This window comes from Fusarium oxysporum, chromosome I (assembly GCF_013085055.1).
Source record: "Fusarium oxysporum Fo47 chromosome I, complete sequence".
NCBI classification, from domain to species: Eukaryota; Fungi; Ascomycota; class Sordariomycetes; order Hypocreales; family Nectriaceae; genus Fusarium; species Fusarium oxysporum.
Genome location: NC_072840.1, coordinates 1,105,297 through 1,122,127, shown reverse-complemented (window position 1 = coordinate 1,122,127; position 16,831 = coordinate 1,105,297). Strand labels below are relative to the sequence as shown.

At 49.5% G+C, this 16,831-nt stretch overlaps 5 protein-coding genes and 1 non-coding gene across 6 annotated transcripts; 2 read left to right on the top strand and 4 right to left on the bottom strand.

The window, feature by feature from the left end:
* Positions 1-199: 199 nt before the first annotated feature.
* Positions 200-282, bottom strand: FOBCDRAFT_t4. Its single transcript has one exon. It is a non-coding gene; the product is annotated as a tRNA-Lys (tRNA).
* A 337-nt stretch (positions 283-619) lies between these two features.
* FOBCDRAFT_210254 (ribosomal protein L14p/L23e) lies at positions 620-2,080 on the top strand. The gene is made up of 4 exons (XM_059609307.1): positions 620-1,128; positions 1,185-1,431; positions 1,481-1,558; positions 1,615-2,080. Exons 1-4 carry the CDS (start codon positions 1,109-1,111, stop codon positions 1,645-1,647), a joined length of 378 nt encoding a protein of 125 aa, XP_059463775.1. The 5' UTR covers positions 620-1,108; the 3' UTR covers positions 1,648-2,080.
* An 821-nt stretch (positions 2,081-2,901) lies between these two features.
* FOBCDRAFT_283114 (uncharacterized protein) lies at positions 2,902-7,454 on the bottom strand (the record flags this gene model as incomplete). Its single annotated transcript, XM_031180767.3, has 2 exons — positions 2,902-3,524; positions 3,578-7,454. The coding sequence occupies 2 exons, from the start codon at positions 7,452-7,454 to the stop codon at positions 3,037-3,039; spliced, it is 4,365 nt and encodes a 1,454-aa protein (XP_031041535.2). The 3' UTR covers positions 2,902-3,036.
* A 1,171-nt stretch (positions 7,455-8,625) lies between these two features.
* FOBCDRAFT_210250 (maintenance of telomere capping protein 1) lies at positions 8,626-10,630 on the top strand. Its single transcript, XM_031180766.3, has 2 exons — positions 8,626-9,405; positions 9,456-10,630. The coding sequence occupies exons 1-2, from the start codon at positions 8,856-8,858 to the stop codon at positions 10,409-10,411; spliced, it is 1,506 nt and encodes a 501-aa protein (XP_031041534.2). The 5' UTR covers positions 8,626-8,855; the 3' UTR covers positions 10,412-10,630.
* On the bottom strand, positions 10,631-12,830 carry FOBCDRAFT_172782 (uncharacterized protein). The gene is made up of 5 exons (XM_031180765.3): positions 12,402-12,830; positions 12,156-12,348; positions 11,810-12,106; positions 11,511-11,754; positions 10,631-11,466 (listed from the first exon to the last, which is right to left on the bottom strand). Exons 1-5 carry the CDS (start codon positions 12,792-12,794, stop codon positions 10,683-10,685), a joined length of 1,911 nt encoding a protein of 636 aa, XP_031041533.2. The 5' UTR covers positions 12,795-12,830; the 3' UTR covers positions 10,631-10,682.
* Positions 12,831-13,775: 945 nt separating this feature from the next.
* Positions 13,776-15,611, bottom strand: FOBCDRAFT_313508 (general substrate transporter; the record flags this gene model as incomplete). The annotated part of the gene is made up of 4 exons (XM_031180764.2): positions 13,776-14,099; positions 14,152-15,076; positions 15,134-15,463; positions 15,511-15,611. 4 exons carry the CDS (start codon positions 15,609-15,611, stop codon positions 13,776-13,778), a joined length of 1,680 nt encoding a protein of 559 aa, XP_031041532.2.
* Between the last annotated feature and the right edge of the window lie 1,220 nt (positions 15,612-16,831).

The following is a 16,831-nucleotide window of genomic DNA, read 5'->3' as shown; positions in this document are numbered from 1 at the left end:
ACAGGAGGCATTAACCAGAGTTCTATATACACAAGCCTTGTCACTTACACTGTACAACAGTTGGAATCACTATAAACACCGTGTGATAAAATGATAACATAAACACCATTTGTTAAATGATCATGCCACAGGACGCAGAGAACACAAAAACTGCAAAAAAGAAAGCACATCTCAATCATGAATATGTATTTATAGGAACAGCCCGATGCGGGGGTCGAACCCGCAACCTTGAGATTGTGAACTCTTAAGAGTCTCACGCTCTACCGATTGAGCTAACCGGGCGTGCTTCGCCGGGGATCAAGCCGGATTGATGGGAGCAGCAAGAGAAAGTTCCTACTATATTGGCTAGAATATCAGAAATGTGTGTGATTCATGTGTCTTTGGTAGTTCTGTGGTGTGGGCTCCACCAGAAATAGTGTCGTGAGTGGTGTGGTTTGATTGGCTGACCCATTTTGCTGTCGCGATCCAGTCACGTGAATTGATCCCGCCTTCCTCGTCTAGGGTTTGTCCCCCACGAAAAATCAATTTGCCCTGAAAACTGAAGCTACTGTCAGTTTGTTCATCTCGAGACCCGAACCCGACCACGACCTCTTTCACGAAGTAACGCCACACTAACCCTTCAGACAAAATGGCCAAGATCTCGTAAGTAGCTCTCGAATACCCTCAGCAGCTTCGCTCTAGGTCCTCGTCTCGCTTCTCGCTATCTCGAATTTTGTCTGCCTCCTCCGTCATGGGTTGCTCCGATGCGCAAAAAGAGTTGGAAATTATTTCGAGTGCTTGGTTTTGGCGGGGAACATGGCGACCAATTTTGTGCCTGCGCACACAACGAAAATAAGCGACAATATCATGAGAAATACGGCATCACTGGTTTGACTGGTGACGACGACATTCATTGCTTTGTGCTTGAATTTTTCAACTCGATCTCGACGACAATGGCTTGACATACAAATACTGTCGAAGCCATGAATCCACCGACTGGCAGACTTTGGCAGAAAATTCGACATAGCGAGAACGAGAACGAGAGACACAGAGACGAAATGTTCAAGACAACAAAAACAAAATACTGACTCACCTTCACAGCCGTGGTGCCCCTGGTGGCAAGCTCAAGATGACCCTGGGTCTCCCTGTGTACGAAACCTCCCAATACCGTATCCCCCGAACCAGCAAACTGACTCCCTCTCTAGCGGTGCCGTCATGAACTGCGCCGACAACTCGGGTGCCCGAAACCTCTACATCATCGCCGTCAAGGGTATCGGTGCCCGCCTGAACCGATTGCCCGCCGGTGGTGTCGGTGACATGGTCATGGCCACCGTCAAGAAGGGAAAGCCTGAGCTCCGAAAGAAGGTCCACCCCGCCGTCATCGTCCGACAGTCCAAGCCCTGGAAGCGATTCGACGGTGTCTTCCTGTACTTTGAGGACAACGCTGGTGTCGTATGTACAATCTACACGAGAAGAGACAATTGGAGACTAACATGTGTAGATCGTCAACCCCAAGGGTGAGATGAAGGGCTCTGCCATCACTGGCCCCGTCGGTAAGGAGGCTGCTGAGCTGTGGCCCGTAAGTTCTCCCCCCATTCTCGACTCTCGTTGTTCCCTGTACTAACACCTTCCCAGCGTATTGCCAGCAACTCCGGTGTCGTCATGTAAAGTGCTTGCTTGCGAAAGAGAATCAAGGAAAGACAAAAGGGCGTGCGGTGCGTGGTGGTTGGGTTTCTGTCCCGAATGCGATCAGATAGAGCGCGGTAAAGAAACATCTGTTCCCCCCCTCCCCCAAAGAACTTCTTTTATTTATTTCCCTCCTGTCCAACAAGAATTGGTAGGGGGGGAAACTGGGGTGAGGGTTGTTTTTTATCAAAATCGGGGCAATGTTCTTTTTATCTACTACTTTTAAAGTCGCTGGATTTGGCACAAGGCTCTTGCATTTCGGTTTGCGGCGTGTAAGGATGATTCACATACCAGGCATTCACATCAAGGACAAAACAAAAGTCACTTCAAACCATCTTCCCCTGGGCGTTGTGTTCTTTTTGGGTTAAACTATGTGCAATTCTTCTCGCCGTGAACCTGTGAAGTCATGATTAGTGATGTGCATGAACCTCTGTAGTCCACGGGCTGTAGTCTAGTACTACTCTTCAATATGCCAGCGGACTGGTAATCTATGGATGAAATCTGTTGCAAATCCTGCTTGTAAGTCTTGATTGGTTCAGAGGAGCTGGATATGCATGCTCTTGCTGCCGGTGTCGCACAGCATCTACCCTATGGGAATAACCTGTTTATTACTCATATCCTTTTCTTGCCATTGAGAGGTGTATTGAGATGAGTCAATCTGTCTATAAGCAAAGTGGTCTACAATACTACCCGAACTCATAACATAGCTGCTATCGTGCCCTTTTTAGCTTATTGTCGTTTAGAGATTGCTAATTTCACTTCTCGTTCGTAGTATAGTAATCAAAATCAACTACGAGGCAAGTTACGTATTGGATCCATTTACAACACAGTCACAATCACACCAAAGCAGACATTTGATGTATATAACTTGACATTAAAATTCGTCTTTTAGGCGCTTGCTAATAAGCTCGCCACACCTTTTCTCACGCTATAAAACCTCCCAACTTGGGCGAGTCGCCCGTTTGATGCATGCCGAACGATTATGCAAAGACCTACCCTCCATCGCATGCATATATCCATGTATGAATCAACATGAAGTAAGAACAAAAAAGAACTAAAAACTAAAAAACAAGGCGAGAAACGAACGATGGTTCTTCGCATCTAGTGTACAAGAGAAAAAACGTGCATCGGAAACTGCATCCAAAAAAACCTCTCTTGTTTGGTCCGTAGTATACAGAGAGGTTGTAAGTATATACCAGATGAGACTGCATGTCTCGTGGTAGGTCGTGAGTGTTACATTGAGCTATTGGGCTGAAAGCCTGAAGCTCGAGACGTTATTGCTTTTTTTAATTCATATTTTTGGTTCTGTGTGTGTGGAAGTGTCATCATTGGATGATCAGTCCGGGGACCAGTTTCGTGCTCTCGTATCCTCTAGTAGGGGTATCCCATACCGGGCATTCCGTGGCTATGGCCGTGGCTGTGGTGTTGAGGATGGCCATGCATGAAAGGAGGAGGAGGATTTCCAGCCTGACGAGGAGGTGGTGGAGGGGGAGGAGGTAGATGTTGAGGGTGAGCTGGATGCATCGGAGGTTGTTGCTGAAGATGCAGCGGGTGAGGCGGGTGTTGGTGCTGATGCTGGTGAGGGTGATACTGGTGAGGGGGAAGCTCATGCTGATGAGGGTGCATAGGCGGCGGTTGATGCAGCATGGGCGGTTGCTGTGGTGGTATCTGTGGTTGATCAGGCTGCATCTGCATCTTGAGAGAGGAAGGCTCTCTCTTGACGGTGGCTTTGCCTTTAGGTTTGTTGGGAGCGGCGACACCTGTTCTTTGCTCGGCTGCCGCTTGAGCAGCCTTCTTAGCCGCCAGGGTCGCCTTGCGTTTCTCAACGGCTCCAGCCATATTTCCATTGGCCCAACGATCTGTATCTGTGTTAGCTTGTGAATGGTAAAGAATAGCATGTTAGGAAACTTACTCTTCATAGATGCAGACATCTTCTCTGACTTGGTCATGGACTTGTAATCTTTGGGGGTATCATCTCCATCGTCCCCTGCGACAGATGGGGGAGCGGAGGGAGGTCCTGTAGCAGGAACAGCAACAGGATGAGGTGCTTGAGGTGCGGGTGTCCCTCCGTTCTTGGCATCCTGGCCAGATCTGACAACTTTGATCTTTTGAATCTTACGGCTGTTTGGCACCTGTGCTGGTTCAACAGAGGGAGCTGGTGTAGAAGCATTAGATGGAACCTCAGTGGTGGTGGTGCCCCCGCTGGTTCGCTTGCCCTTCTTCTTGGGCGGTGCCTGAGCCGACTCTTCAGCTTCGTTGGGATCGTCACGGAAGCGCTTCTGTCGCTTGGGTCGGAACGAATAAGACGACTCAACAGTGTGGCCAGATGCTTCAGAGGACGCGGTGGTAGGGCGAGAGTCGCCGTTATCGGTGATCTCGTTTTCAGGTGTGACATCGGTATAGTAGGCCCTGGGAAGCTTGAGAGTAACAAGGGCACGGCGGACAGGCGCCTTCTCTTCCTTCTCCTGCACTTCTTCTTCCTCTTGGGGTTCGTCATCGACAAACTCATTGGGATCAGCCTCTTCGTACTTGACGGCAGGTCTGGCACGGCCACGGCGAGTAGGCTTTGCTGGCGATTCTTGAACTGGTTCCTCGGCGTCTGGTGTAGGGGCAGGTTCTTCGGCAACAGCAGCATTCTTGCCGCGACCACGCTTACGTCTAGTCTTGGGACCCGAAGCCTCATTGTCCGAGGCAGCCTCAGTGTTGAAACTGACTGAAAGGTTGGTTTGAGGCTCATCCTCAGCGTTGGCGTTCTTGCGTCGACGACCACCACGAGTGGGTGGCACAGGTGTTGAGCTTCGACTGACATCCTGTGTTGCGGGATCGAAGAGCTGGACAGGCTTGCGCTGACGTTTGCCGACAACCTCGTCCGTCTCAGTGGCCTTTGCGGTCTGTCGGGGTTGGTTTCGTAGAGATCGTCCACGGGTCATGATTCCGACCTGTTGGGTTTCGGGGTTTTGCTTGCCAATCTTTGAAGGATGAGGATCGTATTCAAAGCCGTAGGCAGCAGCCATAATACGATCTTGTCCTTGAAGATAACGGGTCTCATTGAGACCTTCTTTGTCGCGAGACTTGTAGCCCTTGACAGCGAATTCAGGTTCCTCGTAGTTAAGGCCATGCTGGTTGAGGTTGCGAGTACGGGCTTCATACTTGGCATCGGCAGCTCGTCTACGGAGCGAGTTCTCGTAATCGTCAACAACAGCGCCCAGATCATTCCACTCGTCCTGCCACTGAACCATGGAGACATTGACGGCCTCGAGAAGTTCGTATAGGTCTTCAGTTGACATGTCCTCGTAGTTCTCGAGGATGGAGATGTACTCCTCAGGGTCTCTGAGCTTTCTATATTTGTAATAACGTGTACGTTCTGGAACTTCCTGAGATTCAGAGACGTCAGCGTCATCACCATCATCTCCACCTGGAGCGGGTGAATTGAAAGCTGTAGGATCTGTGGAGTCGGCCACTGGAGAGCCGCGCGTAGGAGTATTCAGTGCTGGTGTAGGTGCTTCGAGGCCCACCCCATCCACAATATCATACTGATCGTCCACCATGGGCTCCATATCAGTGTCCTTTCCTTCAGGTGTTGTGTCATCATTGGCACCGTCTTCATCAGAGCGACCCTTCTTTTCTGGGTATAGTGTAAACTCTCCATCGACATAAGGCCTAAGATGTGACCAGCGGCCGACGGGGGTAGGCTGTGGCATTGACTCCATGGCAATTCGGGGAGCAACAGGCTTCTGTGGACTTGCTTTTGTGTCTGAGGGAGCAGAAGAAGCAGGAGTTTCGATGGTCTCAGTAGGAGGTGGAGTAGGAGCTTTCAATTCGGTAGGGCTCGAAATGGTGGGAGGTTCCTCTTGAGTGAGAGGAATCTCAGGCGAGTCTGGGATTGGAAATTCGTCGGCAGTGGGCGGCACTTGTGCGGACTCTTTGTCTTTATTGTTTTCAACAGTCTCATTGTTCACCTTCTCATCCTTTGTCGAGTCGCCGTTCACCTCCACAGGTGTGGGAACATCGTTGGAGGTGACATTTTGGGGATATGCGACGTTCTCAACAGACTGTCGAAGCTCTTCAATCTCTCGAGCAGGTGATGCTGATGGTGGTTTTGAGGGTGGCTTTGGTGGTGATGCAGAGCGAGCTCTTGATGCAGAAGGGGACGACGCAGCTGGGGGTAGAGGTGCTGTCGTAGGCTCTTCCACAGGTTCTTGTTCGGGCATTTGTGAAAGTTGTTCGGGTTCTTGTGTGAGCTCCATGGACTCTTGTGCAGGCTTGCTTGCAGGCTCTTGTACAGGCTCTTGCACAAGCTCTTGTGTATCAAGAGGCGCGGCATCAGTCATTTCGACATCTTGAGTGGGATGCTCGTCTTGAACAGGATCGATCTCCGTATTGCCCATTGCGTTCATCTTGTCGTCTTGATGAAGGTCGATTAGCTTGTCCGTTGATGTAGGAAATTGATAGATGTTTGTGATGAGATGAGATGATTCTTGCTTGATGTTGGTATCGGTATCGGTGTTGTTGTTGGTGTTGATGAGAGAGAGAGCAGGCTCAGAAGGATCTTGAGGAAGAGGTTCGGTAGTAGGGGCTTCAGCAACTCCATTGACAGGCACTGGCACTGGTTCAGATGCAGGAACAATAGGTGAGTGAACAGGTTCACTCTTATTGTTCTCGTCGGCTGTAATTGGCAGAGGTGCTATCGTCGGTGCTGGCACTGGCGCTGCCACTGCCTCTGTTTCTACCTCTGGTTCCACTTCAACTGGATTAGAATCTGGCGCTGCCGTGGCGGCTGGTTCAGATTGTGCATCTGCCACTGCCACTGCTGGCGGCTTTACTTCATTAACACCTTCTGCAGCTGGAGACTTATGCGTTGTACTCAGTGATTCCGGCTCGGGCTCCACTTTAGGAAGTTTTTCGGCCTGCGGTTCTGTAGGTTGAGATACAGGTTCCTCGATAGAGGTTCGTGTAGGTTCCACAGCAGAAGAAACTTTGTCTGAGGAGATTTGCTCGACCTGGGGAACAGATAAAGTTTCTTTTGTTTCAAGTTGGTGTTGATTCTCACCAACTTGAGGAGCGGCAAATGCATCCTTGGTGGACTCATTTTGGGGGGATCTTTTAGGTGAGTCCTTTGATGGCATCTTATTCTGAGGGGATGAGTTATTTGAAGCAGCGTCTCTTAGCTCAGAGTCATCGACATCTGAGTAATAGGCACCGACTTCAATTGTGTCTTGGACGTCGTTATCATCTTCTTGCAAGGCAGCTTGATGATATGCCTTGAGGTCACTGGATTTTCGTGTCGGATTCCTCCGGCGATTGGACGGGGTGTCAGCACCCATGGAGGCGCCTCGCCTCTTAGAGTCATTGCTGTAAAAGTCATCTGTGTCAAAGTTGACCTCGGACCTTCGCTTTTTGCCGCGTGCTGAAGAGGTGGAATTGGGAACGACAACATCGTCGTCGATGTGCTCAAACGTGTAATCCACGCGAGCACGCTTACGAAGACTGTGGCCGCCCTTTTTGGGCCCATGCTCACCCTCATCAGGAATTGGATAGTTATCCATAGTAGTAGAACGCTTCTTCGCATTCGAATTGCGACTACTGCTTGGAGAAGAGAAAGTGAAGGCGTGCTGGAGAGGTTTGGCTGAGCGGCGGCCACCAACACCTTGAGGCGTTGTGGTATTAGTGTGAGAAACAACAGGACTTGTGAGTGGATTCAGGTCAAAGGAAGCCTCTGAAGTAGAAGTAGGAGAAGCAGAAGCTCCCAACGGACGGCGACGTTGCGGCATCCGGCGCGAGCGATCCATTGTACAGCCAGGACAGGCTTGTTAGTTCTGTCTGACCCGAGAGAGATTTGAATGGTTGGATGGGATGAGGCTGGGATCCAAGTTTACAGCAAGGACGTGTAGTGGCCAGCCGGGCCCGCGAGAGGCGTCATGCGAGTGAATCCGCGGACGGGTAACTTAGTAAGAGCGCAATGCCAAATAACAGGAGCACACAATACGTGCGAGCCTGAAAATTTATAATCAGACAGGCGCAGGCTCTAAGGAGGATGAGGCCCAAAGTGCGTGGATATGAATGAATGAGATGAGCGTGTCGGATGGAGTAAGAGAAACAAGCCAGGGCAGAGAAAGAATTTTGAAGTACAGGGAATTGGCGGCAACTTGCAAAAAAAGACAAGACACAAGACAGACACCCCGAGTAAAAGTAAAACGCAAGACAAAGGCTAAAAGACGCCCTTAACAATAGGAAGTAACCTGATACGCCTTGATACCGGAGGCGACGGTTTAACCAAGAGTGCAATATATGACAGGAGGCGTGTGTGATGAAGACGAGACAGTCTCCTTTTGGCTCTGATGTTGGTCTCCCGTCGATTTTCTCAAGGTGTCGTGGTCTGGTCCGAATAAGCCAGCCAAGGCTAGACCCGCCTGGGGCCTCGTCTGTTAGTGGTATCCCGGCCACTGAAAGACCCAATCTCTCACAAGGCTCAGGGACCTGGGAAACCCGTCAGTACGTACCCGCCCCAGCGACCCCTTCTCCGGGGTTCCTCCAGGCCAATCAGGCAATTCTATTTCCACGGAACCACACGGCGCTAGTACAAGTCAGGTATGAGCATGACCGTGTCGTCTGCTGCAAATCACTGGGTGTTAGTGGTTGCTTTGCTGTTGTAAGTCGCAGGTGAGCCAATTAGAATACTTGACGAGTACTCCGGCTGAGCTGTTGGTGAGGCTAGATGCCCACACATTAGGTGTCATTGGCGAGTAGCCGACAAGTAGATGATGTTTCAGTAACATCAGCAATTACATCTGACAATCTGAAAGAACGGTATCTCAGGAACGCAATGGTATCACTAGCTATTGCATGAGATCTCACTTACACGAAACGTTTGTCTATATTTGTGTATGCTGTTGCCCTAACTCCTCACTGTAGTGATGTAACCGTAATCATCCATTCGGAAACAGCACGTGTTAGACGTTCCTGCCTTCCCGGTGCTCCTGGACCCTTGCAGCTGTCGGTGTCGTACCTACCTCTCCAGAGCTCCAACCATCTCCCTTAGTAGAATCCTCTCTCTTTTGCGCCAAACAACCTTCTTTCAACCCCCCGCCTTTACCAAGTCATCAACACGACAACTTCGAGAAAGTCACGAGAACCTAATTCTACATCCCTACACTCTTTTTTGGTCGCAGCTGTAGCAGATCTCTGCAATTATGGCGTCGAAAAAGACAAAACCCACCGCTGGTGACGACGTCGACATTGACGAGCTGCTGTCTGGCCTTGACCGCGATAAGAAGCCTAAGAAGACAACAAAGTCTAAGCCGACCTCTGCCGCATCCAAGGCGCTTGCCGATCAGGATATTCTCGCCGACCTTGAATCGGAACTGGCTGAGCAGCCTTCACGACCTCATACTCCCCGCCTCAAGGATGCCACCCGCCGTTCCACAGCAACACCCCCCGCTGGCGACCCTCGCAAGTCTACCGATAGTGCACGCAGCCTGAAAGCAACATTCACACCAAGCGCCACGAGCTCAGAACTTCACGAGAACGAGAAGAAGCCAACATTTGAGCCTGTCCAGCAAGAAGCTGCCCCTCAAGCCTCTGGTGGAGGATGGTGGGGTGGCATTTTATCCACGGCCAGTGCTGCTATGAAGCAGGCCGAAGCCGCTGTCTCACAGATCCAACAGAATGAAGAGGCCAAGAAGTGGGCAGACCAGGTCAAGGGAATCAGGGGACTTGATGTCAACACTCTTCGAACCTATGGTATGCTTGAACTGACACCGAATTATGAATCTAGCTAATCGAGAGTTAAGGTGACGAACTCCGACATCGTGCTCTCCCTACCTTCACCAACATCCTCCACACCCTTGCGCCGCCTATCAGTTCCCATGAACGACTTCTCATTCATATCACCCACGATCTTGTCGGCTACCCGTCACTCGACCCTCTGATTCATAACGTCTTTGGCCATGTGATGGCACAGGTTGAAGGCGGTGACCTTCTTGTCATCCAGCGTGGCCAGGAGAGCCACTCTCGACGTAGTACCGACAGTATTACTGGATGGCACGACGGGCCTTGGTGGAGACAAACTGATACGCCCCGTGAGCTCGGATTGATCAAGGGTCTGCCTGAAGGAACTAAGCTTTGCCGCGCCAACGCCGAATCGCATGCGAACGAATACTTCTCTGCCAATGGTGGTGTCGAAGCAGCCAAGCACAAAGCCACCGAAGATGTGAGCGAGACCAACCCTGTTAGAACCTCGGATCTGTTCCTGGCTGTCCAGGCAATTTCTGTGGATGAGGACAAGAACCTGTTCGCTCGCACTGCTTCTGCGGAGAAGGAGAAGGACTCTTCTGGTGTCGAGAATCAAGATGAGAACGAGGAGCTCATTTGTTTCGCTGTTTTCATCCTGGATCCTGTTCATGACATTGAATTTTATACCGTCAGCCAGTCTGTTCCTGCTCGATGGGTTCAGTGGCTCGATACTCCTGCCCCTCTCACACCTCGATCTGGCGAGGATGGCGATGTGACCGACGCCAATATTCCCGAAGAGATCAGGGATATCATTGAGAGCGGTGGGGTTGACCCTCGAGAATGGGTTGCTGAGTGGCTTGAAGAGCTTCTCAACCTTTCTATTGGTACTGTTGCTCAGCGATATGTTGCTCGCCGCATGGGTGTAGGTGAGGGTGGCCTGGGTAGGGGCAAGAGAAGGATGGAAGATCTCGTGCAGGACAATGCTGGCGAGGCTGCACGTGCTGGCGTCATCTAAACGACGTGTAGGGAAAACGATAAAGTATGTTGTATGACAAGGTAGGTTGGGCGTTGGAGTTTGCGACCGGTAAATGTAACCTTCGGAAGCTTAAGTGGGCTTGGAAATATTTGAATACTGGGTTCTCTTTCTATCACGCAGGGCTAGGATCGCTTTGGAATCTACACTGTCATTAATATCAAGCTGGACTTTGAACGTCGACTAGCTCGACTATGCTATACCCGCCTCTAAAGTCCGACCACAGAATTCTATCCATGTCCTGAAGCAAAGTCTATGTATGACCAACTCGATGAACTGTTCCAGCCTTCTTAAGCTCACCTCGAGCCTCTCTGGTGGCACCCTCCAAATCAACCTTCTTCAACGGCCTGTAGACGGGATCCCACATCTGCTCCCTGATCCACTCCTCCAAATCTTCTTCCTTCTCAGGGATGCCCTCCTGTGTAGCCTCACCATCCTTGACAGCTGCTTGTATCACATTGCGGGCAATGCAGACACTGACATCCCGCACTGAATCCACGTCTGGGAGAAGAGGAGCCGTTGAGTCTTTGAGAACAGGGCTCAGTGAGGAAACTCCCTCCACAGCGGCTACAAGCATGCGATCTGTCAAGTGCTTGGCACGGGAGAGCACGCAGCCGAGACCGATGCCTGGGAAGACAACTGAGTTGTTGCATTCGCCGACATTGATGGTGATTTCAGAACCGTCCTTGCCCCATGGGCCCTTGACAGGTGGGAAGGGTGAGCCTGTGGCTACAAGGGCCTTTCCATCGGTCCATTTGAGGATATCTTCTGGCTTGGCCTCATGAAGACGTGTGGGATTTGAGAGAGGAAGAACAATAGGGCGCTCGTGGTGCTCAGCAATGGCGCGGATGACATCCTCGGTGAAGGCACCAGGCTTGGTAGACGTACCAACAAGAACATTAGGACGGACCTCTTTGATCACGGACAGGAGATCAGCGTCCTTGTCTTTCCACTCTGAAGCATCCTTAGCAAAGATCTTTTGAGCATCCGTGACACCTTCAGTTTCCGAGGTGAGGAGACCAGACTTGTCGATCAACCTAAAAAGTCAGTCATGCTCGGTCTCATTGGTTATATAACTTACCAGATCTGCTTTGCTGCCCCCTCATGGCTCATATTTCCTTCCGTGGCAATAGCATCTCGAACTTGGTCTGCGATACCAAGTCCAGCGCTACCGGCTCCAAAGACGACCATTCGGAGGTCTTTGAGCTTTTGCTTGCTGACGTGTAGACCTGACAGGATGGCTGCGAGAGTTACACAGCCTGTTCCTTGGACATCATCGTTGAAGCAAGCAAAGTCTGGACGATACCGATCAAGAATCTTCCTCGCTATTAATACATTAATGTCAGAAAATGCCACCAGATTGGAACAGAGGGTGTATACCGTTAGTTAAACCAAAGTCCTCAAAGTGGATGTAGGCCTTGGGGTAGAGCTTCCTGGCAGACTGCACAAATGTGTCGACAAACTTGGCGTACTCTTCACCGCGAACACGCTTCTCTTTGAGACCAAGATATAGCTCATCATCGAGAAGCTCCTTGTTGTCTGTGCCGCAGTCAAGGACAACTGGAAGGGTTCTGTTTGGATGGACGCCTGCACAGAGAGTGGTGAGGACTAACTTGGCGACGGAGATGAGAATACCGCCAACACCTTGGTCACCAATGCCGAGAATTTCTTCGCCATCTGGACACGATATTAGTAGCCGCTGATACGATGTAGACGATAAACTGACCAGATACGACAATGTAGTCAATATCTTCAGGGTTTCCCCATTGCGCTAGATTGTGATGCACATGATCTGGGTCTCGGATGTTAAGATAGCAACCTTCTGGACGTCTAAAGAGTCGAGAGTAATTCTGAATAGCATCGCCTTCAGTTGGCGTATAGATGATGCTCATCATCTCATCGAGATGAAGTTGCAGAAGCTTTACACAAGAATTAGCATTGCGGTTACATCGGAACAATGCATGTATGATACCTTGTAGTACAAAACCTCATTTTGATCCTTTAGTGAAGCGAGAAAGGTATTTTTGGCTAAATCGTCATGCCTTGATGAATATTGCTCATATGCGCGTTTGCATTGCTGTTCAAGTGTCTGAACACCTTGAGGTAGCAAGCCTGTGAGATTAAACTCCCGACGCTCATCTGGAGGAAAAGCAGATCCCTTGTTCAGATATGGTGTGTTCAATAGTGATGTACCACTGAGTGCGCAGTTAATAGGACCAGTGGTGCTGAGTGGTAGATCACCAAACTTGGACTTTTTGGAATGATCTGCCTTTGTGGCATAGTTGTTGGCGAGGTTCAAGTATCGCATAGTGGAGGGATATAAACGGAAGCGATGGACAGGGGATGATCTGGATAATTTGAACATGATTATTTACTTGGCAGTCCTGGCTTTTGACATGTGGTATTAATAGTAGAATGGCATAGATACCTAGGTAGACACGGCAGTTGAGATAAAACATCAAGTTCTGATCCGATATCACAAGGATGACGTCGTTGAGCTCTCACTGGCCTAATCCACTCTGACGAAAGAATACGAAATCTTGATTGCATCTGCACGTGCCAAAGGTCGAAAAACAATAGGGTCTTTGATATCATGAACTTCGATAATATTCCAGATAATCACATGATAGTGACATATGTACTATGTATACCAATAAGAGAAAAGAATGTCGGTGCTCCTGGAGCCTCGCCCGTGTAGAAATTGATACAATGTTATCCACCAGAAGGTGACCAACAAAGACGAGACGGACGCGGACTATGATGGCCCTTGTTGTTCTAGCAACTACGACAATAAAAAGAAGCACAAAGAATTGTGAGACCTTTTTTCGTCGTTAAATCATCCTTCAGACTACTTCGTGCGGATAGTACAAAACGCACCGTCCGTAGAAGACCCTCCGTGAGGAAGACTCGTGGGAAGATTGAGTGACTGAAGGAAGAACGTTGCGGATAGAAACGGAAATGGACCTACCTTGTAACAAGACGCATGATTAGATCTTGAGATCGCGCCTTGTTGTGTCGCTCTGTGAGAGAGACTTGGAGAGATAGTGAGAGAAGGGAAGATCATGGTGAAGGAAAATTTGACGCGCAGGTTTTGGAGTTGAAATGTACGTACCCCACTGTTTGGTTGGCGGGCCACAGAACCCAGCCACCAAAAGATGCCGCATTTCAACTTGAATCCTTATTGGCTCAACAACTTACACCAGAACAATCGCTGCTGGATATTACGTCTCACAGCATAAACCTTAGTGGCTTGCCAAGATTGTATTATCTGCATCTATAAATACAGAAATCATGCGCGCCAGTGCATTTTGTCCCATGGACTTACTAGGTATGGCTATCTATGCTTCTAAGCGTTCTCGTGGTGAGATGGCCTTGTGTCAATCTCTCCATCCTCCACCAACGCCTTCTCAGCCTTCAAAGCGTCAACCTCTAGCTCGATTCCGAGACCAACATCTCGGCGCGCCTCATCCAGCATCTTTGCGTCCTCTTCACCAGTGTGGCTTCCGAAGACCCGGTCCATATCCTCGAGAGTAGCACCCTTCGTTTCTGGAAGACAAAAGTACAGCCAGACCATACTGCATGCCAAGAAAACGGCAAAGAAGATGTAAGTGCCCCATTCGAGAGTCTCAAACATTGGGGGCACGTAAAAGGCAACAGCAAAGTTGTTGAGCTAGAGTCACTGTTAGTTATCGTCATCCCATAAGCGAGATGGGAATACGTACCCAGTTACTGGAGGCACCAATCGAAGAACCCTTGGATCGGATAGACAGAGGGAAGATCTCGGCAACAAGAGTCCATGACACAGGACCCCAAGTAGCTCCAAAAGCTCCAACGTAGAGCCAGATGAAAGCCACGGCAACCCAACCTGCAGCACTATGCGTCTCCCAATCGTGCTGGAACTTGGCGACAATAATACCGGCGAGAACCATAGAGATAAGCATGACGATGGATCCAACATAAAGCATGGGCTTTCGTCCAACCTTGTCGATGATCGCCATCGCAGGTAAAGTGAAGACGAAGAACACAACGCCCGTAACTCCCGTCGCCAATAGAGCCTGCGTTCCTCCGGTAAGACCTAGACTTTCAAAGACTTGGCTGGCATAGTAGATGATCGCGTCGATGCCCGACCACTGCTGCCAGAACATAACCAGCCAAGCTGTAGCAACTCGTTTGAAGTTGTCCTTGGTGCGGAAGATCTGATAGTACTGAGCAAACTGGGCCATCCAGACACTGCCCTGCTCTTTAGCAGCCAGATTGGGGAAGTTCTTGGCGAATGCGCGCTGTTCAAAGAGAGCCTCTGCCTTGATCTCCTTGTACTCCACCTGAATGAGCTCGTGCTCGATGGGAAGGTTGCGAAGGTAGGACAGTGTCTTGAGAGCCTCCTCATCACGACCCTGCTTGACGAGCCAACGTGGGGAAAATGGCAACCACCAGATTCCAAGAGCGAGAAGAACAGCAGGGATTCCTTGGATGATGGATGGGAGCATCCATGCGAGGTTACTTTGGCCTTGTCCTGTGCCGCCGATGTAGTTGCTGCCGTATCCGATCCAGAATGAGAGCATGATACCGAGGATAGTGCAGAATTGGTAGAAGGAGACGAGGAAGCCACGGAGTTCGGGAGACGATAATTCGGCGTTGTAGAGAGGACTAAAGAGACGTCAGCCAGACACGACTTTCTAGTATTGGGTAATAGTTAGGACTTACCCAACACCACTGAAAGTGCCAACTCCGATACCAGTGAAGAATCGACCAGCATAGAGCATAGAAGCATTATCCTTGGTTCCTCCGATATACAAATAACTACCAAGAATAACCCAGCAGCAAGCCATAAACATAGTATACTTTCGTGAGTAGACTTCACCAAAGACACCAGCGGACAACGAGCCCAAAATACCACCGAGCTGAAGGATCGAGGTGAGCCAGCCAGTGGCTGAGGACGAGTTGACAATAGAGGGGAAGTTTTCCTTGAAGCGATGCATCACCAGGGACTGGCCTAGGACACCTTGTTGGTAGCCATATTCGAAGCCGCCGAAGCTAGAATCGTTAGTGACAGATTGCATATGAGGATGTAGGAGACGAACGAGGCGAAGAGAGCGATGACGATGAGCTTGGGGTTCTTGGCGAGAGTCCTCCATCGGTTTTGGTAGGCGAGCTTCGTCCGCTCGTCAACTGTCGACTCCATGATGAATGAAGCTTGAATACAATCTATTCACCACCGTATAAACAAGAAGTGAAGTAGTTCAACCAAGCCACGAGGCAAGTACAAGTGTGATACTGTAGAACCAAGATCAACAACATTGGGAGAAGAATGGCCTTATATAACGAGCCACATTATTTCCATCATCGACAATTTCATTGCCATTTCCAGCCATCAACTACATGGATCACAATGTTAAAGCTCCCCGCAACTAACAGCTCATGCCAATCCGGGGACCCCAGATGCAACACGAAAAGATACAAATAACGATGTATCTTTATGGAGTAGCACTGCTAGGGTCGGTGAGACTCCGGCGATGGGATGGGGGTGCGTGGGATGTCCATATTGGGAAAGACTTCTGTATATGGCAATATCAAGCACTTCGGAATTATAGCCTCATCTTGCCTGATGAGCGAGGATATTATGAGCACGATCTTTATGATGATTGATTCACTACTAGAAATACAAGCTACGTTCAGGACGAGTATCGATACAGTCAGCAAGTTAGGCAATCATGCAACAAGAGATATTACCATATAAGAATCCACAAAATAAGAATAATCGTATTGCAATCTATACAAGGTCCATTTTCTTACTTGAGATGTTACATTGCAAAAGGCAATACCACATCAATCTGTCGGAGTGCCCCGACTTACACGGATGTTTTAGTGGGCAAGAGTTCGCCGAGCATTAAAGAAATCACGCGCTGTTACCAAGTTTTCTGACCAAGCAATGAATAGCAAACATGCACTCTTTTTAAACGCTCAGGATCATGAAACACATTTCTTCCCCACATGTTTCCCCGGTATCAGTTTTGGCCCCGGTGTCGGCCCTGGCTATGACGATCCCACATCTCTTCTCCAATGCCCAACATCCTCAGTGTGTGTTCCTCCAGTGACAGTTTATCAAATTCAGACAAGTCGACTTAACACCGACTGTCCTTGGCATCGGCAGATGAGCCTTGCATCATATGAGGCTCAACTGGGAATATTGATCCGCAAGTACATGGATGCTGATGCTAGGCAGAAGGATTCTCTGGGTTAACACTGGGTAGAAACAGGGGCCAAGCAATTGGAAGTGCTTGTGACTTACATAACTCCATGGAACAGTGTACATATACCTTGCCCATTTACATGACGAAGAAGAAAATGGCTTCATCAGTAGATTGAATGGAAGAATGTTCATCGAGCACACCTAGTCTCAAG